The 25,081-nt window shown below is 38.9% G+C and overlaps 1 protein-coding gene and 1 long non-coding RNA gene across 5 annotated transcripts in view; one reads left to right on the top strand and one right to left on the bottom strand.

Annotated features, from left to right (window-relative positions):
- Window positions 1-25,081, bottom strand: part of MKLN1 (muskelin 1) — a 365,625-nt gene that overhangs the window by 185,392 nt on the left and 155,152 nt on the right. For 2 of the 4 annotated variants that reach the window (XM_053609580.1, XM_053609582.1), the window contains exon 1: window positions 13,847-13,956. The exons of 1 other annotated variant lie outside the window; for it this stretch is intronic. In XM_053609580.1, coding sequence (XP_053465555.1) covers window positions 13,847-13,944 — 98 coding nt within the window. In that variant the 5' untranslated portion in view covers window positions 13,945-13,956. Of the gene's footprint in view, window positions 1-13,846; window positions 13,992-25,081 lie in introns of those variants that run through there. One more of the 4 variants, XM_053609579.1, reaches the window with a different exon arrangement.
- The window catches only part of LOC128598803 (uncharacterized), a 57,902-nt gene continuing 46,890 nt past the window's right edge, over window positions 14,070-25,081 (top strand). The window contains exons 1-2 of the long non-coding RNA XR_008383707.1: window positions 14,070-14,204; window positions 21,619-21,714. This is a non-coding gene — a long non-coding RNA (uncharacterized LOC128598803). The remainder of the gene's footprint in view (window positions 14,205-21,618; window positions 21,715-25,081) is intronic.

Below are 25,081 nucleotides of genomic sequence, written 5' to 3'. Positions count from 1 at the left end.
ACTGATGACTAAAAGCCTTATTAATAACATAAACAGTCGATATTCTTACAATAAAGTAAGCTAGAGGAGTCAGGCACAATGGCTCATGCGCACAATCCTACCACAGCAACTCAGGAGGCTGAGGCAGGTGCACTGCTTGAGTCTAACAGTTCAAGACCAGTCTAAACAAAAAAGTGAGACCTCATCTCTAAAAAAAACAAAAACAATTGGCCCAGCATAGCACCATGTGCCTGTAGTCCCTATACTCAGGAGGGTGAGGAAGGAAGATGAATTGAGCCCAGGAATTTGAGGCTGCAATGAGTTATGATCCTGCCACTGTGCTCTAACCTGGGCAATAAAGCAAGATCTTGTCTTTAAAAAAAAGAGAGAGAGAGAAAAGAAAATGTTATTACAAAATATTATTCACTGAGTGGAAATGGATCATGATAAAGGTCTTCATCCCCATCATCTTTACACTGAGTAGGCTGAGGAGGAAGAGGAAGGGTTGGTCTTGCTGTCTAAGGAGTGGCAGAATTGGAAGAAAATCCACATGTAAGTGGACCCACAAATATAGACCTATGTTGCTGAAGGGTCCGCTGTATTTATATTCCACAATTTTCCCACCAGATAGCAGGAATAAGCAGTTCAGGTGTCAAAATGCAAAATGAAAGAAAATACTAAGCAAGAGACCAAAGAAATCTGGGGTTCAAGTCCCACATTACTACTTTCATGTAACCTTAAGGAACTCATAGGTCTATGACATATGCAAGTTTATGCCAAAATAAAATGACCCAGAAAGATTTCTGTTTGAGGATTATGACAGAACAGTCTGTAGCAAATCAACAACCCATTTCAGAACTAGAAAAGCTACATAAAACAGGAAAGAAAAGTTCTTAAGGTATCAGACTTTCTGGGGCAGCTAAGCAGCGGCTAAGGCGCCAGCCACACAAACCTGAGCTGGCAGGTTCAAATCCAGCCCGGGCCCACCAAACAACAATGGCTGCAACCAAAAAATAGCCGGGTGTTGTGGTGGGCACCTGTAGTCCTAGCTACTTGGGAGGCAGAGGCAGGAGAATCGCTTGAGCCCAGGAGTTGGAGGTTGCTTTGAGCTGTGATGCCACAGCACTCTACCCAGGGTGACAGCTTGAGGCTCTGTCCCAAAAAAAAAAAAAGACTTGAGATGCCAAAGAACTCACTTGAAGGAGGCCTCATGTTCTGTGCAGCTTTCCCTTTTCTGGACATGCCTCCTATTTCTTTAATGGCACATGGCAAGGAGATGAGAAGCCAGGAAAGGTCATGGGAGGGGAAGGGGGCAGAGAAGTCAGCAATGATGTGAGCGATTTCATGGGGGCAGGAAGATGAAACTTGATGACACCCAGAACTTGAGGAGTCAAGATCTCACAGTGAAGGAAGGCACAGAAAAACAAGTCTGACGCTGTGTACCTATTTTCCTCTTGAGGTATTTGTCGATTTTAAACTGCACCTAGCTAGAGTCTTTTTTTAAAAAGCCAGCAGAAAGCAACTCTCATGCTGCTGGAGAAGCCCTACAAAAACCCATTTTCTCAATTGAGATCCCTGGAAAGCTACCGAGTTGGGATAAATTGGAAGCAGAACAAGCTTTATAAAGCCTAAAACCCTAACTCAAGTCAGCTCAGTCCTCAGAAGCTCAGTTGAAGTGATCTGTCCCTACTCTATCTGCCGGCCAGATGTGTGCATCTGACTATGGGTGAATCCTCCCTGGAAGAATATCATTATGGATACATAATTTGTAATTATATCTAAAATTCTGCATATAATACCTGGCGCTCCATCAACAACTATCTAATAAAAAAAGAAAACAAAGTTGCCTAATAATAACTACTATATTAACATATACTATGTTGATAATAGAATATATAATAATTTAGTATATAATAGATATTAATATATAAATATCATATTAACTATTATTATTCTTTGGCATACCAAAATAAAAAAGGAAAAAGATAACAGAAATAGGACTACAGGTGATCTAGATATTGGTGTATTCAGGCACAGAATTTAATGTAATTTAATTAATATGTTCAAGAAAATAGATAACAACAGAGATTTTCACCAGAGAATGAGGATCTATTTTAAAGGAGAGAAAAAAATGAAAATTCTAGAACTAAAACCTACTCAGAATGGAGTAAGAAAAGGAAATAAAAATTGAGAAAAGACAGAGAAAAAGCGTTAAGAGATATATGGGATATGACCAAAAGTATAAGACAGATTTAACTGGAGTCACAGAGGAAAGGAGAGGGAAAAAATGGGGCAGAAACAACATTTTAAAAAACATCAAAAATTTTTCAGAACTGATCAGAGTCATGCCACAGATACAAGAGGTGCCAGAAACTCCAGCGTAAATACAAAGAAAACCATTCTTGGGTACACCATCGTAAAGCTGTTGAAACTTAAAGACAAAGTTTTAAAGACAGCTGAACAAGAAAGTCAACAATCTTGAAACAGCAATAAGCCTGATAGCTTATTTTGCAACAGCAACAAAGGAAGCCAGAAGACAATGAACTGAGATCTTTAAAGTGCATTAAGAAAGTAACAGCTAATAACACCAAATCCTACACTTAGTTAAAATATCCTTCAAAGATGAAAATAAATACATCTCAAATAAGCAAAAACTAAAGATTCAATACCAGCAGATTCCTTACAAGTTCTTCAGGCAGAGAAAAAATCACCTCAAATGGAAACTGCAAGAGGAAATGAAGAAAACTGTAAGTGGTAAATCTAAATGAATGTTAATGGTAGGAAATAACAAAGTCTATGGACTCAAACACAGAATTAAAGTGTATGACAACGACAACACAAAAGCAGGAGAGTGGAAGTGGTAATAAAGTGTCCTAGGGGCCTAACAGTGTCTGAGATAAGGTTTGTAAAAATCCAAATGTATATGCAACTCTAATATACCACCAAGATATTTGTGGTAATCTAGGGTAATCATCAGAGGAATAGTAAAAGTAAAAAAAAATAATAATTTAAAAAAAAGAATAGTAAAAGAATATGTAACAAGCTAACAGAAAGGGAGGAATAAAATAATATTTTTTAAAAACACTTGATTAATTAAAAGAAGGCAAGAATGGAGAGAAAATAAAACACAAAATCAGTAGAACAAAAAACAATAAAATAACAAATATCAACTCAAATTTATTAATAACTAAATATACTTTAGATTTAATTAAAAACAGACAACAAAAATCTGTATATTATTAACAAGAAACAGAGCTCAAATATAAAAACACAGGAGAATCAAAAATAAAAGTGAGGATGGCTCGGCACCTGTAGCACAGTGGTTATGGCACCAGCCACATACACAGAGGCTGGCGGGCTCGAACCTGGTCTGAGCCAGCTAAACAACAATGACAATTGCAACAAAAAATAGCCAGGTGTTGTGACGGGCACCTGTAGTCCCAGACACTTGGGAGGCTGAGGCAAGAGAATGGCTTAAGCCCAAGAGTTTGAGGTTGCTGTGAGCTGTGACGCCACGGGACTCTACTGAAGGTGACATAGTGAGACTCTGTCTCAAAATAAATAAATAAATAAATAAAATGATAAAAGGGGGAAGTTATACCATGTAAACAATAAATACGTAAAATAAAGCAGATATATAAGGTCTGACATTTAAGTTCTCAAACTCATCCTGGAAAAGTGCTACAAACCTCACTGCTGACTATCTCTATCGTCATCTTCAAAGTACTCCCCTTGGGAAGCTACGTCAGCACCTACTCCACCTTCAAAGCAATTTTGGAATTCTTTTTCTAGAATGGCCATCAGCACTGTCATCATATTATCCTTGATGTCCTGAATGTCATCAAAATGTCTTCCTTTCAATATTTCCTTTATCTTCAGGTAAAAAAAAGTGATTTGGGGGCCAGGTCAGATGAGTAGGGAAAGTGTTCCAATACACTTACTTGTTTATTGGCTAAAAAACTTTCTCACAGGCAGCAGCTCTTTCCTTCTGTTCAACAATGAGTTCCTTCAGGACCATTTTTGCACACACCTTTTTCATGCCAATATTTTCAGTTAAGGTTTTCCTGTTTCTCTACTGATTGTTTAGTCTGCTATGCAAGTCTATAAATTTTTGCAATGTTCTTGTCAGTTCTGCACATTTGTAGCTGCCCTGACCTCTCTTCATCAGTGATGTTTAATCTATTTGTATCCTTCTGTTTTCTTCATGGCATTGTCACCATAAATTTGGACTAACATGTCCCTGACTTCACTTCCACTCTGGTCAAATTTAACAAGAAATTTAATGTTTGTTCGTTGCTTTAATTTAAGCCCGACATTCTTGTGATGGCTCATAAAAACATGCAACAACAATAATGAATGCCACTTATCAAGAAACTGCCGGACATCAACATGAACATAACTGTGAGACACTGATATACCGATGTTATGAAACCTTACCAAGCTGTTTGTACAATGCTACCCATACAAGCACAAATGGAAAGTTCACAAACTTAATTGTCAGACTTCATGGATATTCTAAGTAGACTTTTAGGCAAGAGATAAGAAGCATTACTACAGATAAAAAGGGACATGTTACAACAATAAAAGGGTCAATCTACTAGGAAGATATAACAAGTCTAAGTTTGTGTGTTCTTAGTAACATGACTTCAAAATACATAAAGGAAATAGTTTAGTCTTTTCCATAGCTAAAAGGAGAAATATACTAATACAATCATAATAGGATATGTTTAACACTTAATCTCAAGGTACCTCTGTCGGTAATGAATAGTTAAAAAAAAAAAAAAAGGCAAAACAATGTAAGGATACAGAAGATTTGAACAATTCACAAACTTGACCTTAACATACAGAGAAGACAACATGTAACAGCAGAATACATAGTCTTTTCAAGGGTATATGAATATTTATCAAAATGCAGAGCCATAAAATAAATCTCAATGAAGAGCTGAAATCATCCAGAGTATGTTCTCTTCTCTAACTATAGTGAAATTAAGAAATCTATAACCAAAAAAACTTAGAAAATCCCCAAATGTTCAAAAACGAAGCAATACACTCATACACAGGTCAAAGAAGAAACCAAAATAAAATTGGGAAGATATTTCAAATTGAATGATAATGAGCATGTAACATACCAAAACTTGTAAACGGTATCCCAGAGGAAACTCCATAGCCCTAGGTGCATATATTAAAACTGTGTACAGCCTTATTTTCCAATCCCCAATTAACTAATTCAAAATATAAATCATATTAGAGTACTTCACTCTACTTAGCTGCCATTCAACATCTTTTTTAAGGAGAGATTTATATTAGACTACGTAAATTATTATTGTATGAAGATAATAAATGAGATTTCCTTTCTCTTGTGCATGTTTTTTAAACATGGACGAATCCTAATAGATAACCCTTATTTCATCATAAGCAAAACCTATTAAATAAACTATCCTTGTTTATTTATATTATAAATATATAGTTTATAGAACATTATTTTCACTTCATGGATTTTTATAAAAATTCATAAGTCATGAAGTTCACATTAAAACAAATAAACAAAAAACCTGCCTAAGAGAAACCTCTCCCCAATGTGCAAAAATATCAGAAGCTATTACTTTAAAAAAAAAATCTCCCATATTAATAAACTTTATACCGCTAGACTTCTCAGAGTCTTATTTGACCACACAACCCCTTCAATGAGCAATATTCTCAGGAACAAGTCATTCACAGAATATGCCCTGGGAAATCCTGTGCTGGAGAACATATCTGTATCAACTTACCTAAGATTTAACCTATCAAGACTTAGCAAAAAATTTATAAAATTTCTGCTTCAAAGTCCCTTATCACAGAGTTTGATGACTGATATAATAAACCAGTAATCAGGAATCTCTAAATTCTCAACTGTTCATTCTTCAAAAAGGTTTATGCATATTAAAATGTCTGTAACAGCTGTATCTCTAATATCTTTAATATCTAGAAAATCTCTCATATTTCCAAACATAATATTCAAACTGAAAAACTGCAAAGTAAGATGGTTACAAACAGCTGAAATGTATCTTATTCATGTAAAGCATCACAAAGTCCCTGTATCAGGCTCGAAAGTCATTTATTAAAAACTACTATATTTACTTAAAAGTTAATGCAAATAATAGACATCTGACAGAAAAAAATTTTTTACATTATATAAAACCTTCCAGTATTTTCCCATTTGATTAGTTCTACATATGAGGAAACTGACAATGCTCAGAAAAGAATTATAACTTGCCAACAGTCACAAATATCCAAGTCTAGGACTCAAATTCTAGTCTTTGGTCCATCTCATACATCCACAGTGTCTTTATTTTTCTAAAGTTTTGGGATTCCCAGACTGAAAACCAGAACCTTCAGCAGCCAGTAAGATTCCCAAGCAAAGCTATGTCTCACCTCAGTTTAAAGGGATAGAGAGAAAGGAGGGGAAAGAAAGAGTATGATAGTCCCCCATATCCAGGGAGATGGATGCTTCCAAACTAAGGGTTCAAAACTTGAGGGTTAAGGGAGCCTATGGATTTACCATAAAAAGTCCTCAAATCAGGGGCGGCGCCTGTGGCTCAAAGGAGTGGGGTGCCAGCCCCATATGTCAGAGGTGGCGGGTTCAAGCCCAGCCCCAGCCAAAAACTGCAAAAAAAAAAAAAAAAAGTCCTCAAATCAATACATACAATAAGCACTACCTATACACCAAATACATAATAAATCTCATAAACATTTTCTATTTTTCAAATGTATGTGATTAATAAAATAAAAATTCATTTAAAAGGCAAAATAAAGGGAAAGGTGAGGAAGAAAAAAGTTATTAGAAGCAATGTCATTTTTGATATAAGAATTCCCTAGACGTCTCTAAGGACCTATTTCTGAAGAAAAACCACATTCTTGATTCCAAATTGGTAACGATAACGTCAAAATTAACCCGGAGTACCCATTAAACAGACAGAAGGAAAATAAAGTGATACATTTAATCCAGCAATTCAACACCTAGGAACTCAACACCAATGAATTACAAATTTTTTTGCTGTCAGGCAAAATACCTTGTTACTCATAATGGTCAAAGAACAACAAAAACAAACAGAAATTAAACAAAAAACCAGAAGGCCTAAATGTCCAATACTAGGGGACCAATTAAATGAAATGCCATAAAGTCATTACATGGAATATAATGTATCCACAACAAGTGACGATGTAGAAGAATACTAAACACATGAGAAAATATTTATATATTAAACAGAAAAAAGAAAACACAGCACAGCAAACAGGACAATACTAAATTGGAAAATACATACATACACAGTAAAATATCTGGAATGAAAAACAGAATCTATCCAGCAAGAATGGCCCGTATCACAAAATCTCAAAACTGCAGATGCTGGCACGGATGTGGAGAGAAAGGAACACTTACACTGCTGGTGGGACTGCAAACTAATACAACCTTTTTGGAAGGAAGTACGGAGAAACCTAAAAGAACTCAACCTAGACCTCCCGTTTGATCCTGCAATCCCATTACAGGGCATCTATCCAGAAGGAAAAAAAAACCTTATATTAAAGACATTTGTACTAGACTGTTTATCGCAGCTCAATTTACAAACACTACAATGTGGAAACAGCCTAAATGCCCTTCAACCCAGGAATGGATTAACAAGCTGTGGTGTATGTATACCATGGAATACTATTCACCCATTTGAAAAAATGGAAATTCTGCAGCATTTGTATTAACCTAGATGGTTGTGGAACACATTATTCTTAGTGAAGCATTACAGGAATGGAGAAGTATGAATCCTATGTATTCAACTTTGACATGAGGACAATGACAAGGTGGGGCATGGGGGAAGGGGAGAGCAGACAGAGAAGGAGGGAAGGGGTCAGGGAAAGGAAAAGAAAAGAAAATAGTGACTAATTCTCACATAAATTGGATTTAATTTTGACCAAAGTACATTACTTAAACATTAATTTTTAATTCAACTTGTTAATCTGTTGTTTAGGATATTGCATCCTCATTTATAAGTGAAATGTTTGTAATTTTCCTTTATAGTAATATATTTTTTCCAATTTTAATATCAAGTGTATCCAGATGAAGTAGAATGATTTTGAAGTATTTCTTCTTTTTCCATTGTCTGTAAGATTGGGCATGATCTGTTTTTTGAAATTATCTTTTATTTTTATTTATAAATATTAGTTGCCTATTTTTTGAGACTTTAGAAAAAAAATAAGAAGTTAACTGATGACTCCACATTGAACCTCAGAGTCATTCTATAATAGGCATACTCTTATATGACAATGTGAATGTTACTTTTTTTGCATTATTATTATTATTATTGCTCAATATTTCATTGCAGCAATCGTCTGATTTCTTTTCTGAATGTATTTATCTTCGTTCATTCTTTACGAAGTTTTTGTTTCTAGTCCTTATGTTAAACATTGTTATTGTTATTAAATTTTAAGCCTTTTTAATTTTGTGAAGGCAAAAAGTGGAAACCAAATAAACACACGTAAACATTTTTTAAAAAATGAAATGTTGCAGTAAACCCAGTGAATAAATTCTGAAAAAAAAAAGAAAGAAAGAAAAGAAAAATAGAATCTGAAGGGTGATTAGTAATTGTTGGGTGGTAGGATCAAAGGTAATTTAGATTTGTCATTTTGCAAATATTTCATAATAAACTTAGAGCATTTTTTGATATCAAAAAAGTATTCATTGGCGGCGCCTGTGGCTCAGTGAGTGGGGCGCCGGCCCCATATGCCGAGGGTGGCGGGTTCGAGCCCAGCCCCGGCCAAACTGCAACAAAAAAATAGTCGGGCGTTGTGGCAGGCGCCTGTAGTCTCAGCTGCTTGGGAGGCTGAGGCAAGAGAATCGCGTAAGCCCAAGAGTTGGAGGTTGCTGTGAGCCATGTGACGTCACGGCACTCTACCCGAGGGCCGTACAGTGAGACTCTGTTTCTACAAAAAAAAAAAAGAAAAAAAAGTATTCATTATTAAATGTAACATTCTAAAATTAGTTTTGTTTGGTTTGTTTTTTGAGATAGAGTCTCACTTTGTTGCTCTCAGTAGAGTGCCCTAGCATCATAGCTCACAGCAACCTCAAACACTTGGGCTCAAGCAATTCTCTCTTGCCTCAGCCTCCCAAGTAGCTGGAACTACAGGTGCCCGCCACAATACCTGGCTATTTTTAGAAACAAGGTCTTACTCTTGTTGAGGCTGGCCTTGAACCTGTGAGCTCAGGCAATCCAACTACCTTGGCCTACCAGAGTGCTAAAGATTAAAGGCATGAGCCACCGCGCCAGCCCTTAAAATTAGTTTTTAAAAGTGTTGAAATAAGTTCACCTCCAATCCCAATTGTCAAGTCATAACACTTTTATTCTGAACCATGAATCACATGGTACACAAGGTGTAATTTTAAGTAATGTTGCATTTTAAGTGAGATGCAAAATAGATGAACAGAAAAAAAGTAAACACTTAAAAATGCACATTTCACCATCTAAATTATTTAAGTCATTAGATATATATAAACAAGAATCATTCTACATCCCCATAGTTGCAGAGCTCCACTTCCCACCATCCCCTACCCCATTCTGTCCATGTAAAAAACGTCTTTCACGAAATTTAGGAGGCAATGAGCAAAGCAGCTTCACCTGGATTTATAGCTGCTCCCATCACTTACATCACCACCTGAGCTCTGCATTTCCCCTCACTTCCCCAACAGTGGAAAAAGTGTCTTCCATGAAACCAGTCCCTGGTGCCAAAAGGGTTGAGGAACACTATTCCATCTAAATGAAATTACTACGTAAAAAGTACTTTCAAAGGTTTTTACAGTTTTCACTAAACCTTAAACATCAAGATAAAATAAATGTAAATATCTTTCCCTCTGTCACTTTTCTAACCCTAACGCACTTATCTGTATTCCCAATTACCCACATATCATAGTTGTATTAATACTGTATTAATACTGAGGCAGCTTTTGTAACAAAAGTTAGAAAGACCAAGATCAGAACCTCATCTCCAACAACTTAACTCTCAGACCTGGGCATATTAACTTACATCTCTGAACCTCTGAACCTCATGCTGTTTTTACAGCAAGATAATACAGCTTTTGTTAAGATTAAATCAAAGAATACAATGCTTAAAGCTCAGTATACTGTCTGAAGAATAGAAAGTACTCAATAAATCGTGATTATTATCGGAGTCACAGTGCAAGTTTTTAAGTCAAGTCTCTGGAAAACTACATGACCTGCAAATTACTTAATCTGCATGGACTTCAGTTTCCTTATCTGCAAAAACAGATATAATACCTACTATCTTGCAGGTGTGTAATAAGGATTTAACAAAACTATATACAAAAAGCATCTTACAAGGCTGGGGCATGTGGCTCATGTCTCTAATAGTGTCAATGCTTGAGGCCAGAAGTTCAAGACCAGTCTGGGCAAAATAGCAAGACCCTCAACTCTACAAAAATTTTTTCAAATTAGCTGGTGTGGTGGCACGTGCTTGTAGTCTCAGCTACAGGATGATCACTTGAGCCCAGGAGTTTAAGGCTGCAGTGAGCTATGATCATGCCACTGGACTCCAGCCTGGACAACAGAGTGAGATCTTGTCTACAAAAAAAAAGCATCTTACATACATACGTAGTATAATAGGTGTTTGATAAATGGTAGCTAGCATCATTATTAGCTACAACAATAAACATTTGATTATAGAGGTTATCAGTTTATAAAATATGCTTACATCTGAGAGTATATATAATTCTATTAATTAAGTAAATATATTACTCTTAATTCCCAAATTAGGTGTAAATTTCAGAAAAGACTAAAATACAGGCAAACCTTTAAGCACACTGAAAAATAAAAGAAAGCCATTTTGTTAGTTTCAAAGTAAAAATGTGTTATCTATAATTAGATTTACTTTAACATTTTTAAGATCCAAATAAATCACAAAGAGTTAAAGGGGGAAATGTTTGTTTTTTTTCTGCCTTTGGAAGAAGGAAAAAAATTCTAAGTCTTCAGAAAGAAAACAGTTCGAAATTTTTGTTTTTTTCATGACTTCACATACCTTTATACAACTAAAACGTAAATGCCTTTAATAGAAGCACTCTTTTAAATCTCTGATTTTCTGTACTGTATGTTTGTGCAGAAGCAGTAAAACCCTATCTATAGTTAAGACCACAGACTGTGACAGCCTTAGTTCAAATCTTGGCTCCATCTACTCTAAGACCTTAGCCAAGTTTTAAACCCTTCATGCCTATTTGCTTATCTGGAAAACAGAAATTCCTCATAAGATTATTGAAAGGATTAAAAGAGTTAATATACTTAAGTGTTCAAAAAACAGCCTAGCATATGTAAAACACATTACATACTATTTTATTACAGTTTTATTAGTACCACCTCAAATGCCCAATCTGGGTCAATAAATATTTGCTACTTTGTGGATAATGTCAACAAATGGCTTTACCTAAAACTAAAGCTGTTTAGGAAGTACCTTAATAGGACTTTCAACTGCCAATAAAGATTCAGCAATTGCCGCCAAAGAGGATTTTGGGGCAAAGGTAAGCAAAATCAATCCTTTCCTTTCATCTTCTGTCATACATAAAAGCATAGTATCTTTACATACTAACAGAAGTTCAAAACTAAGAACATTACAATTCAGGCATGGCACACACACCCACCAGATAAAATTCTCCAATTCGAGGTACATAATGCTCAACTATACCTATACCTCTTCAAAGAAAAAAGTTCAGATTATTCTTCTATTGTAATAGTTTATGCTTTAAAAAATATAAACTATACTATAGGGCGGCGCCTGTGGCTCAAGGAATAGGGCGCCGGTACCATATGCCGGAGGTGTCAGGTTCAAACCCAGCCCCGGCCAAAAAACCAAAAAAAAAAAAATATATATATATATAAACTATACTACATCTGTCAACAGAAGGTCATAAGGATTAAATAAGGTACGTAAATAAAAGTTACACAGGTATTAAATACTGCTGTGTGAACATCCTTGAGAAAATTCTTATCAATACATTTCTCCAATTTCAGTCACCTCTAACTCCAAAACTAGCATTCTTCCCACTTCAATTAGGGCCAAGACAAGACACAAGTCAAATTAAAGTTGCCATCCCACTAAATCATTTGCTGCTTGAAATGTACTCTTCCTTAAAATGTCTATACAAAGATGGTATACTTGTTATATCTCCGTCTAACCTCTACACCAGAAAATCAAGGAGTAACATCCTAGAAATAGACTAATCCTAAACTAAATAAAATGTTTCTACACTTCTTAGATCAATCAACACAAACTCAACTCCCTACTGTCTTTTTTTAAGCTGGGTACAAAAAAACACTGAATATATTCAGAGTCAAGAATGTATTAAGCCAGAAAATCAGAGGTCAAGTAACCGGGCCACATTTCAACTCCAACTGATGGCTAAATGTTTACCTGGCTCACTTCCAAATTAAAAGCTGGGTGCCAGCATCAATCAGGGATATGGCCATACAGCAGTCATCGATAGGCCACACAGGCCAGATGAGACCAAAGGTCACCTGGCACCCTTCACTGAGCCAGATCCTACTGAATACCTGACTGCCAATCCTTGACCAGCTGAATAAAATGATCAGCTGGCAGTAAAGACAATTAAATTCTTCTAGTTACAGCTCCATTTTGAAATTCTTGATTTTGACGAGAGAAATCAAATTTGGGAAAATGTGAAAATCTTTTGAAATACAGATGCAAAACATTTAAGTTTTGCGAATCTTTGCAAATCTAGTCACTATTTGCTTAGTAACATAAAAATATATTATTTATTAACTTGTTTTGTTCATAAAATTGTTTCTGGGCCTATGAGATGATGGTCAGGGGACAACTCGCACTTTCTTCAGGATGTGCACAGACCTTAAACCTTTACCTAGTCAGTTTCTCCATCTGCATATATAACTGGAGTTAGATCTGCTCCTTCTCTTAATATAAAATAAAGATAAACAAACTACTGTTAAGAAGTAGTGCCAGTATTTCAGAAGGACTCAGCTAGAGAAAAACATATGATAGATGCAGTGGATCTATTTTAACACCTAAATCGAGAATCCAGACCATGCCGGTGTTGGAAGTCAAATTCATTAAAGCCAGATTTTTCTGTCTGTATTTCAGTTTCTAGGATGGGAAACTGGTCTGTGTCTGTACAAATCCATCTTCTAATAAGCTGTAACGTATTGTAGTTCTTCCGTAATGTCCATCCTTCCCTTTCCCTTTTTCAGAACTTCCAGCCAGAAAAAGATACTCTCTGCCAATACTAAAACTTCTGCCCACTTGTCAAGATTCAGACGAATTCCACAACTTTACAACCTTGCGTGACTTTTGCCACTCCTCTAGTGCTAATCACTTTTAATGACTCTCCTCAGGAGCAGTCACTCCTCTTAGCTTTACACTTCGTCCCGGCAGCAACCGACTGAACCGTCCCCCGATGCCGGCCACCTCGCACCACCTAGGACATCCTTAGCAGTCTGCCCGCGGGCCGGGCCCGAAAGCTCCAACTCCTGCCCCACCTCCCTAAGCCGCCAGCCCCCCAAGTCCTCTTCAACCTCAACCCCTAAATCCCCGGGTGCTGCTCTTCTGGGTTCTCAGTCCTCCTACGCGCGCCCAGACCCGCCACACACCCCGCCCCTGCCCCGTGGGCTCGCCCTCGGGACCCCAGCTCCTTCCTGAACGAGGGCAGACAACGCTCTGGGCAGCAGAACTGAGACTCCGGAGGCCGCGCGTCCCCTCGCCAGGCCCCGCCTGGGCCTCTCTGCTCAGTTGCCCTCCATTGCACTCCTGGCCCAGCTGTGCTTACGCTAAAGAGTGGAGCAGCACGAGCTCACGGTCTGGCACTTACTCGGGAAGGTAGGTGGAGGAGAAGGAGCTCCATTTGTGTAGCGCATAGGGCAAAAGCCGGCACTCAGGCGCCGCAGCGACAGCCCCTCCAGCCGCCATCTTGTCAGCTCCGTAGCGGCCACCACCGACCGCGGGCCGAGCCGGGAGGAGGGAAGGGGCGTGGCCTGCTCTTAAAGGGGCCGCGGCTCCCATCTTTCCCCCGCGGTGCAGGGCCCCGGCGCAGAGTCCTATCTTCGTGTTTCCCACGCTGCTCCCTCCTTGGTGAACTGACCGAAACTGGGTCTGAGGTACGAGCGCCCGCGAGCTCTTCCGTGGGGCTAGGAGGAGAATGGCGCAAAGGACTTTTCTTACAAGCGGAGGTAAGGAAAAAGCCAAGGATATTATGAAAAGAAGTAAACAGTAGTTACGGACCCGGAAGGGAAAATGAGAAGACAAACTTGAAAAGGGACGCTTGTGCAGCTTTGGAAACCACCGCCCTAAGCCAGTTTTTCCCTCCTTTCAGGAACAGCATGAAGGAAATTGGAGGGCTGTAGTTAATGTCCTGTCCTTCTGAAGTTGTCTTGGTTTTAAAAGTCTTGTCCCTGCCTTCTAGAATCTGTGTGCCCTCGAACGCTGTTCAGTTTTCAGTCTGTGGCGCCCTACGTTGTGAACATTTCTCCTGAATCCTCTCCTAATCTTTTGGCGTTGGTTTGCTCAGGAATGATATTCACCCACAGTCCAGAAAAGTCCTGAGTTGGGAAGCTATGGGTCACCATTTTTCGAGTTGGCAAATCTGCCCACTTTTAAGTCTAACAGAAATTTAGCCAGAAAATTCGGAGAGAGAGATAAGTTGGAGAAAAAGAGCATACCTTCTTCATAGAGGGAATAGCAGCTCTTGTGTTCTGAAGACATTATGGGAATCATACCAGCTTCTTACCACAAAAGGAACATTGGGTCTAAATATCTGGCAGCTTTAGATAATGCTTCCATCAAGTACCTGTTTGTCAGAGTAATGCATATTTAATCATTGGCTTAGCTACTGCAAGTGCCAAACTGTATGTCACTCATTATCTGAGAGTTAGACTCCTTGAAAGCCTGGACAGTGTCAACAATTTCCACCTGCAGAGTGGAAATCTTAAAACAAAGAGTTTCTCAGTGAACGACCAACCAAGTCAAAACCTGCCCCCAATTCTTCCAATCCTTTCCTGACTCCCTGTTTCTATTGGGGGGAAATTTAATAGTGGTCTCTCCTTGAAAGCCTGGACAGTGTCAACAATTTCCACCCGCAGAGTGGAAATCTTAAAGCAAAGAGTTTCTCAGTGAGCGATCAACCAAGTCAAAACCTGCCCCCAATTCTTCCAATCCTTTCCTCACATCCTGTTTCTTTTGGGGGGAAATTTAATAGTGGTCTCCACTAGGATATCAGATCAAGAACACCAAGTAGAAAGCACACAAGAATGTTGACCTTTAAAATTACATGTGCTCTGGAGGCTGAGATGGGAGGGTCTCTTAAATCCAGGAGTTGGAGGCTGCAGTGAGCTATGATCACACCACAGCCTGGGAAACAGTGAGACACTATCTCTTAAAAATTACATGTGCTTTTATGTCACAGAAGGTTGGAAAAGTATGTTTTCCTTGAGTGAGTGCTGTAAACCCAGTGACTTGAGTTGGGGAACAGCCAGACAGAGTCAGTGGGAGAAGACAAAACAATGTTAGTCCCAAAGACAATTAGTGATTCTCTTTGGAGAAAAGCGATACTTTAAAGGGGAGAAGATTAAGATAGTGACTAGTTTCAATTTGTTTGGTCCCAGATTTGTTAATTTCACTTCTTACCTTAATGTAAATCCTTATTCTTTTCCAGACATAGTTATGGTTCCTGAACAATCCTTTTTAGAAACTCAAATTCATCAGTTCTTCTCAAGCTTAAAACCTTTCAGTGACTTTCTATTCCCTGCTGAACTGTTTAACCATGCTTTTTGTAGCCTGCCTTGATTGTCTCTCCAGCCTGTGTATTTGCACGAGCGCTATTTCTCTCCTCTCTTTCTCTTCTTTCTCCTTTGCACTCTTTACATTAGTCACAGTAAACTAGCACGTGACATTTAGCTCCTGTAGGTTCTGGGTTCTCTATAGCCTCCAAGGCATACTAAGCCAGGCCTGAAATATTCTCCGACATATTTCCCCTGGCTACCTCCTGCTCATTCTGGAAACTCCTCTTCTCTATTTTGTCCTGGAAACTCCTCTTCTCCTCTGTTTTGGGATTAGGTGACATATCCTTAATTTCCCTTAGCACCCTGAATTCTCCTTATCTTAACAAACATTACAATAGAATTTCTTGTTTATTTCTCATTCTTTCTCCCTACATGATAGTTCCCATAAAGGTAGAAGTCACAGTTATATCCTTAGTCCTGCTGTTAGGTCTAGCACATAGTAGATGCTCAATAAATATTTATTGAAAATGAGTGAATTGTAGGAAGCAAAGGCAGAAGGAGTGCCTGAGCTCAGTCAGGAGTTGGAGACCAGCTTGAGCAAGTGTGAGCGCATCTGTACTAAAAAGGGAAAAACCACCTGGGAATTGTGGCAGGCACCTATAGTCTTAGCTACTCATGGAGCCAAGGCAGGAGGATTGCTCACACCCAGCAATTTGAGACTCTTTCTCAAAAAAGAAAAAAGGAAATGAATGAATTGTGCTAAAAGAGAACTTGAATTAGAGACTTGCATTATAAAGGAAGAATACCACAACTTTTCAGACTACAAATCTGTATCCTTAAGGTACAGTTGCCTCACAGAATGAAAAGATCTACACACGATTTACAAATGACAAAATAATTTAAAGCATTCCTATATTAACATAAATACAGATGGACATATAAAGATACTGAGCCAGAAATTCATATAAATGTTAAGATAAAACAGAAGATTAAAGAAATTTGAAGATCTGCAGGAGGCAGCTAGTAGCTAGACCTTCAGATATCCTAGGTGCACCTTAACTCTCCTCTCTCTTTGGGCCTGGTTTTAGGTGATGGCATCCTTATTGTAAGAACTCTGTGGGAGGGCCTGGGAACTGTCAGCAGCCATAGTCTCTCTAGTTGCCTCCCACTTCAAAGATTGGGACAGTGTTGGGCTTCATGAAAGACAGGACAATGGATCATCATTTTTCAAGGATCAATAGCAGCACAACAGCTCTAGTGACCTAGTCCTCTTGTTATCCACCAGAAGCAATCATCTTTCACACTCCAATGCCTTTTCAACATGCTTCTTGTGTTAAACTCTTCCCAAAGATAAAGAGAGTAACAGATTGTGTATGGTTTGTTGCTATCACTATCTTTTCCTGCAAGAAAAATTTATTGAAAGGCGAGAGAGAGAGAAAGAAAGAGAAAGGTATACAGGCAAGCTAGACAAGGGCCCTACTTACTTTATGGAGCTTACATTCAGTGGGGCAATATATAATAAATATATGATCACAGCGGTGTAATCAGAGATCACTCCAGCTCCCAGACTCAAGAGATCCACCTGGCTCAGCCTCCAGAGGAGCTAAGACTGTGGGTGTGCATCACCATGCCTGGCTAATTTTTTTTTACTTTTTGTACAGATAGGGTCTCACTATTTGCTCAGGCTGACCTCAAGTGATCCTCTCACCTCGGCTTCCCAAAGTGCTGGGATTATAGGGATGTGCCACTGCACCTGGCCTGAATTGGGGTAATTCTTTTTTTTTTTTAGAGACAGAGTCTCACTTTATGGCCCTCGGTAGAGTGCCGTGGCATCACACAGCTCACAGCAACCTCCAACTCCTGGGCTTAAGCGATTCTCTTGCCTCAGCCTCCCGAGTAGCTGGGACTACAGGCACCCGCCACAACACCCAGCTATTTTTTTGGTTGCAGTTTGGCCGGAGCCGGGTTTGAACCCGTCACCCTCGGTACATGGGGCCGGCGCCTTACTGACTGAGCCACAGGCGCCGCTCCTAATTCTTAGGTTGAATGGTAAAGAAAGCTTCTCTAAGATGATAATATTTGAGTTATTATTTGCACAATGAGAAAGAGCCAGGCATGCAAAGGAAGAGAATTTAGGCAGAGACTGGGATCTTGACTGATACAATGACTTGCCCAAGGAGATATAGCTAAACAGTGACAGAGACAGAATATCTTTGGTTCAAAAGCCCATCCTATTTGATTGTATAACATTTCTTCTCAAATGAGTTGATAAATGGGAACAGAATTACTAAACTGTAAAGATTGGGTGGCGCCTGGGGCTCAGTGGGTAGGGCGCCAGCCCCAAATACCGAGGGTGGCGAACCCGGCCCCAGCCAAACTGCAACAAAAAAATAGCCAGGCGTTGTGGCGGGCGCCTGTAGTCCCAGCCACTCTGGAGGCTGAGGCAAGAGAATCGCCTAACCCCAAGGGCTGAAGGTTGCTGTGAGCTGTGACGCCACAGCACTCTACTAAAGGCAGTAAAGTGAGACTCTGTCTCAAAAAAATAAACTGTAAAGATTGTTCAAATATAAGATATTTTCAGGTATAATAATGGTAAAGGCCACCAGCGTTAAAAAGCAAAACAAACACAGCTGAGTTTATTTTCAGGCAAAGAAACATACTCATTGGCTGAGAGCATAAGGCATGTATTTTTAATTTTTAGAAAGGGGTTTCATAGTTATTTCACTAATAAAGAGTGCCTTTTTCTGTTCATGCTTCTATACCAAAGTAACTAAGACTGGATAATTTATAAAGAACAGAAATTCTCACTGGCTGTGAGATCATGTCTGGAAGTCCATGATCAAGGCACCTGCAAGTGGATTTCTGGTGAGGTTCTGGTCTCCCTGCATCCAAGACCGTGCCTTGTTGCTATATCCTTCATGGTAGAAAGGACAGATGGCAAAAACAGGGTCTAGCTAGCTTTTTACAGTCCTTTTGTAAGGTTACTAACTCCATTCATGAGGGCAGAGCCCTCATAGCCTAATCACTTTCTAAAAGCCCCACCTGTTAATGCAGTTGCATTAATGCAGATCAAGTTTCAAGATGAATTTTGGAGGGGATATGAACATTCAAACTATAGCAAAGGAAGAAAAATAAACACTCAGAATGGGCCAGAATAAATCCATAGCTCTGTATATGATTGGTTAAAACAAGACCTATATTTCATTGGTCAGGAAAAAAACTCTTCAGAAAAGTTCTGGAAGGGTTTTCCCTTAGCCTACCAGGATTACCCCAAATCCATGGTTTTTTAACAACTTTATTTAGGACAGTTGAAGTACAGCACAGAATTCAGTGTGTTGTCTTCTAGGCAAGCTCTACTATAAATAAAAAATTTCCCTTTATGATATTATTATGTAACAGATGAAGAAACTAGTACCCAAATACATTAACTATCATGTCTGAGGTCATTTATACAACTGGGCTGTTTACAAATCTGAACCTAGAGCCTAAGTTCCTAATTCTCGGTCACTTTTCTCCTAAAATACTTAATGGGAAAATTTTGAGGCCTATACCTACATTATTATCCTTTAAATCCTCTATGACTAGCACATATCAAGAAATGCTTCCCGAATTGAACCTCTTAGTTCTTCCTGAATTTCTTCTCACTGCTTTATAATTATGTTTTAAAATAAATAAATAAATTCTTAGGGATCATCTGTAAATCAGAAGACTAGAAAGGATTACTGGCATTGGGGCTGTTCACCCATTTTTGGGTCAGTAAATGAAGGAAATCACCATGTGAATGAGAAGAGTGAACTTGCCCCAACATAATTCTCATTGAACATCTCTTGTATACCAGGAATTTAATGTGCATTATCTCAATTAATCCTCCTTACAGCCCTGCAAGTAAAAAGAGACGCTTGGAAGTTATATGTGTCCTCTCTGTCATATTAGTGGAGTTCTTAATCGTATGCACTCCTAACGTCTCCCCAGGATTCAGGATTCAGAAGGCCAAGAAAAGGAATCTCTGATCTATCCCTCAAACTAATGATTCTACCTCAGTATTATTTCTCTTCTCTCGTGGTTCCTTTATTAACTCATTTAAATTTTGTTGTTCGAAATCATTTCTCTAAGTATAACATTGCCAAAAGAAACACATAAAAAGCAAAGAATATCAACATTCTGCATGCAGAGTAACAGGCTATCCCTTCTATTTTCTAGGACAAAGGAATTTCAGTCCTGCCCCACTGGGGCCTTTGCCCAAGTCACAGGTGAACATTGAGATTAGCATCGGGTATGAAACTAAGGTCTGTCTTCTCCCAGGAGGTGGCAGCAGCAGCAGCTGCAGCCTCAGCCTGCTGAAGAAATCAGACAGGATTCGTGTTTTCCTGTTGGCATCCAAACCTAGAAATTTCTGGTTCCAGAGACCACTTCATCTCTCCCTTGGTTTGCTAAGCTTGGTTGGAGCTGGGGCACCAGAAGTTCAGGAGCTGGCATTGATTCCTCTTTATAAGTGCCTAGTTTTTTTTGTAAACACTTTGGTCTGAGCTGTGACCTTGAAGCATGTTTGAAGGAGGTTCAGGAAGTCACTGGCCAGGGAAAAGAGCTTCAAAAGCAACAAACACCAACCTAAATACCTACATCACCACAACTCCAGAGACCCCAGCTCACAGTTTGATGCCATAGAGAGAATACAGATTCCAGACCTGGCCTCCTAGCTACCAGCCAGCTGACCTTGTCATCAAACCTGTCAGCTGCAATTTCCTCATCCAGGCAGTGTCGCTTAGGTGATCTTAAAGCAGCTGCTAATTCTTAAATTACAAATTACCGCACTTAAATTATGAGTTACCACAGTTTTCTGCCCTAAGTAGGACTGGGCCTTCACCCTTTCAGAATTTCAAAAATCTCAGACACAACACAGCACTACTGGTTCCAAGTTAATCCCAGTTGAGCACATACCCTGGTTTGGCGAACACTGCCAGCTGCAAAGGAGGTGGGCAGGAATCCCAGGAACCGTCTGAACACTACACAGCTATGGATGAACTGTCAGCTGCTGGGGGTTGCTTTGCAAATTACCACATCTAAACGAAGCTGACAAAATGATATTTCAAAAAGCAATTAACACTGGTTCCTAGTGTATTTGGAACCAAAAGGCCTTTTGGAAAGAGTGAAATTGGCTCAGAAAAAGGGTGTCCAACCCTCTGGGTAGAAATGTTTGCAGTTAAGAAGATTCTTAAGTCAGGATCATTCTGCACTTTTCTCCCATCATCACAGTAAGGGGGTCAGCCTGGGTTTTGTGGAGGAGGAGCCAGAACTAGTTCCTCTCATTTTCCCCCCACTTCAGCTTACTCCTACCCATGTTGCTTGGATTAAACTTTCATCCATTTATACTACAAGCATTTATTAGGCACCTGCCAGTGCCCATGGGTGGGAATACATCTAGTTGTCAGACAATAAATTCATACCCATAAAGCATTCAGAAAGGGTTGGCATGTAAAATATGAAGTATAGTAATAGTGGTGGTAGTGGTAGCAGCAATAATGTTATCTACATAAGGCCACAGGCTAAATATCATGTTTCCTAACGAAAGCTATCCCTAGAATATAGTAAAATCATCTATAAAGAATCCTATCCTCCTATAGGTATGGCCACTGTGGGTCTGCCAAGGCCACCCTTTGTTTTTCACACGCAAGTGATCATATTAGAATACCATTCTGGATTGGGAAGCTTTGGCTCCAGAAAATCACCATAAGTGAAAATATGTATATAAAACTCCCTGGTATCAAAGGATTGGGCTGACAGGACAGCTTCCTCCCCTCCCTTTCCCCTTGAGAACAGTAGCACAGGTGATGGGCATGTTAAATAAGTTTCAGTTTTACCTTAATAGGGAACTGGGGAATGACAGAGATAAGAAGGCATGGTGATAACAAGCTGTAGATGGCTCCACACAGGAACAGAGAAGCAGGTTCAGCTTGGACAAGAGGTAAGCAGACAAGGAGACACGGGGGCTGACCTGTGTGACAAGGGATGAGCTCAACTGTAGACTACAAAACTGAGCAGAAAAGCAAACCGTTTCTCCTGGGTCCTCCACACCTCAGATCAGTCTAAGGACGTCAACTGAAGTTTGTCTTCAAAGACACCAGATTGTCTCATAATGTTGAAATCAAGTCAGATCACTTCTCACATGTAAATTTTTATAGAACCTTCCTTATAATGTTGATTATTTTGATTTTGTTCCTGTATAATTGCAGTTAAGCTCCAAATGATCTTCTACCCTCAACTCAACAGTCAATTTAGAGCTATGCCAGTTACTAAATATATAGCACAAAGATTGAGAAGTTCTGGCTTTGTTTTAATTTTATCAAATTTATTGTTCAGGTCACTGCTCTCATAGCTCCCAAAATAGCCAGCGTTATAATGGGATTCTCTGGTGAGCACATTCAAAGCGAAACCTAAGCAGTAGTTCTCACCCTTGGCTGCACATGGAATCACATGGAGAACCTTTAAAAATCCCACCTCATATCCCAAACCAACCAATCACATATTAGGAGTAGGGCATAGGCATCAGGGATTCTATTTTTTCCTCAAAAGGTACCTAGGTATGGCCAAGGTCGATATTTTCCCTCCTTAAGTCTTTGGGTAATGGGAGGCAAGAAGCTATTAGTAACTGACAGCTGAGCTTACCTCTTCCCTTTGGAATTTCTCCTGAGAAGCGAGCATCAGCAAGCCAGGTACTACAATGGTAACCCGCTTGGACATCCACCCTGGAAGGTTCCCATTTTTACTTTCTCACCTTATTCACCAGGTCTACGATTAAAATGATTTGAGTATGTAGAGTTATGAACAGTTACAAAAGAAGTAATGAACAATATTTCAAAAAGAATTGGATCATTTGGTGATGGTATAAATGCTACATTCTGGAGATCCCAAATACATCTTAAAAACAAATGCTGGCTGGGCATGGTGGTTCACGCTTATAATCCCAGGACTCTGGGAGGCTGAGATGGGTGGATTGTCTGAGCTGTCAGGTTCAAGACCAGTCTGAGCCAGAGCAAGTCTTGATCTCTAAAAGTAGCCAGGCGTTGTGGTGGGTGCCTTTAGTCCCAGCTACTCAGGAGACTAAGGCAAGAGAACCACTTGAGCCCAAGTGTCTGAGGTAGTTGTGAGCTATGATGCGACGGCACTCTACTGAGATAAAAGAAACAAAAAAGCTATTTTTTAAAACTTTTTAGCCATAGAAATTTATTTTTCTTTAGTTAGTTTCTACACATGAAAAGATAGGATGTTAAACCATACTTTTGACTACAGGCAATTTAAAATGTTTTTTTTTTTTTTTCATTTTACTTTTTGTTTTTGTTAAATCATAACTGTGTACATTAGTGCAATCAAGGGGTACAATGTGCTGGTTTCATATACAATCTGAAATATTCTCATCAAACTGTTCAACGTAGCCTTCATGGCATTTTCTTAGTTATTGTATGTAGACATTTCTATTCTGCCTTTAGTAAGTTTCACCTGTACCCATTCTAAGATGCACCATAGTTGTGGCCCCACGCATTACCATCCCTCCACCTTAACCTCCCCCCTCCCTTCCCCTTCCTTGGCCCTTTCCTCATAGTCTTGTGCTGTAGTTGAGTTATAGCCTTCATGTGAAAGCTATAATTTAGTTTCATAGTAGGGCTGGGTACATTGAATACTTTTTCTTCCATTCCTGAGATACTTTGCTAAGAAGAATATGTTCCAGCTCCATCCATGTAAACATGAAAGAGGTAAAGCCTCCATCTTTCTTTAAGGCTGCGTAATATTCCAAGGTATACATGTACCACAATTTGCTAGTCCATTCGTGGGTCGATGGGCACTTGGGCTTCTTCCATGACTTTAGCGATTATGAATTGGGCTGCAATAAACATTCTGGTACAGATGTCTTTGTTATATTGTGATTTTTGGTCTTCTGGGTATAAACCTAGTAAAGGAATTATAGGATCAAATGGCAGGTCTATTTTTAGGTCTCTAAGTATTCTCCAAACATCCTTCCAGAAGGAACGTATTAGTGTGCATTCCCACTAGCAGTGTAGAAGTGTGCCCTTTTCTCCACATCCACGCCAACGTCTCTGGTTTTGGGATTTTGTTACATGGGCTACTCTTAGGGGGGTTAGGTGATATGTCAAAGTAATTTTGATTTGCATTTCTCTGATGATTAAGGATGATGAGCTTTTTTTCATGTGTTTGTAGATCATGTGTCTGTCTTTTCAGAGAAGTTTCTCTTCAAGTCCCTTGCCCACCCTGAGATGGGATCACGTGTTCTTTTCTTGCTAATACATTTGAGTTCTCTGTGGATTCTGGTTATTAGACCTTTATCGGAGGTATAACCTGCAAATATTTTCTCCCATTCTGAGGGCTGTCTGCTTGCTTTACTTACTATGTTCTTGGCTGTGCAGAAGCTTTTTAGTTTGATCAGGTCCCAGTAGTGTATTTTTGATACTGCTTCAATTGCCTGGGGAGTCCTCCTCATAAAATATACACCCAGGCTGATTCCTTCAAGAGTTTTCCCTGCACTGTTTTCAAGTATTTTTATAGTTTCATGTCTTAAGTTTAAATCTTTTATCCAGTGAGAGTCTATCTTAGATAATGGTGAAAGGGGTGGGTCCAGTTTTAATCTTCTACAGGTCACCAGGCAGTTTACCCAGCACCATTTGTTAAATAGGGAATCTTTTCCCCACTGAATGTTTTTAATTGGCTTATTGGAGATCAAATAATGGTAAGGAGCTGGGTTCATCTCTTGGTTCTCTATTCTGTTCCATACATCTACCTCTCTGTTTTTGTGCCAGTACCATGCAGTTTTGATCACTATCAATTTATAGTATAATTTGAGGTCTGGTAGCGTGATTCCTCCTGCTTTATTTTTATTTCTGAGTAATGTATTGGTTATTCGAGGTTTTTTTCTGATTCCATATAAAATGAAGTATTGTTTTTTTGAGATCTCTAAAGTATGACAGTGGAGCTTTAATAGGGATTGCAATTGTATATTGCTTTGGGTTATATGGACATTTTCACAATGTTGATTCTTCCTAACTATGAGCATGGTATGTTTTTCGATTTGTTAACATCTTAAGGTATTTCTTTTCTTAGAGTTTCATTAATTATCTTTCTTCTAACTCCCTATATAAGCCCTAGATAACTTTTTTCATGTAGTTCATTGACCCTCAATAGAATAGTGGCTCTCCGTTTATCAGTAATCCTGACAAGAGCAAATGATATCAATGTGAAAAGATAAATAAGCAAAAAACAGTAGTTGAGTATATATACCCTGTATTGCATATTCATTTGCAAAATCATCATCATTACTATTG

The sequence above is a fragment of the Nycticebus coucang genome, chromosome 11 (genome assembly GCF_027406575.1).
Source record: "Nycticebus coucang isolate mNycCou1 chromosome 11, mNycCou1.pri, whole genome shotgun sequence".
Taxonomy (NCBI): Eukaryota; Metazoa; Chordata; class Mammalia; order Primates; family Lorisidae; genus Nycticebus; species Nycticebus coucang.
Note: the sequence above shows the minus strand (reverse complement) of the source record. Positions and strands in the feature narration are given on the sequence as shown.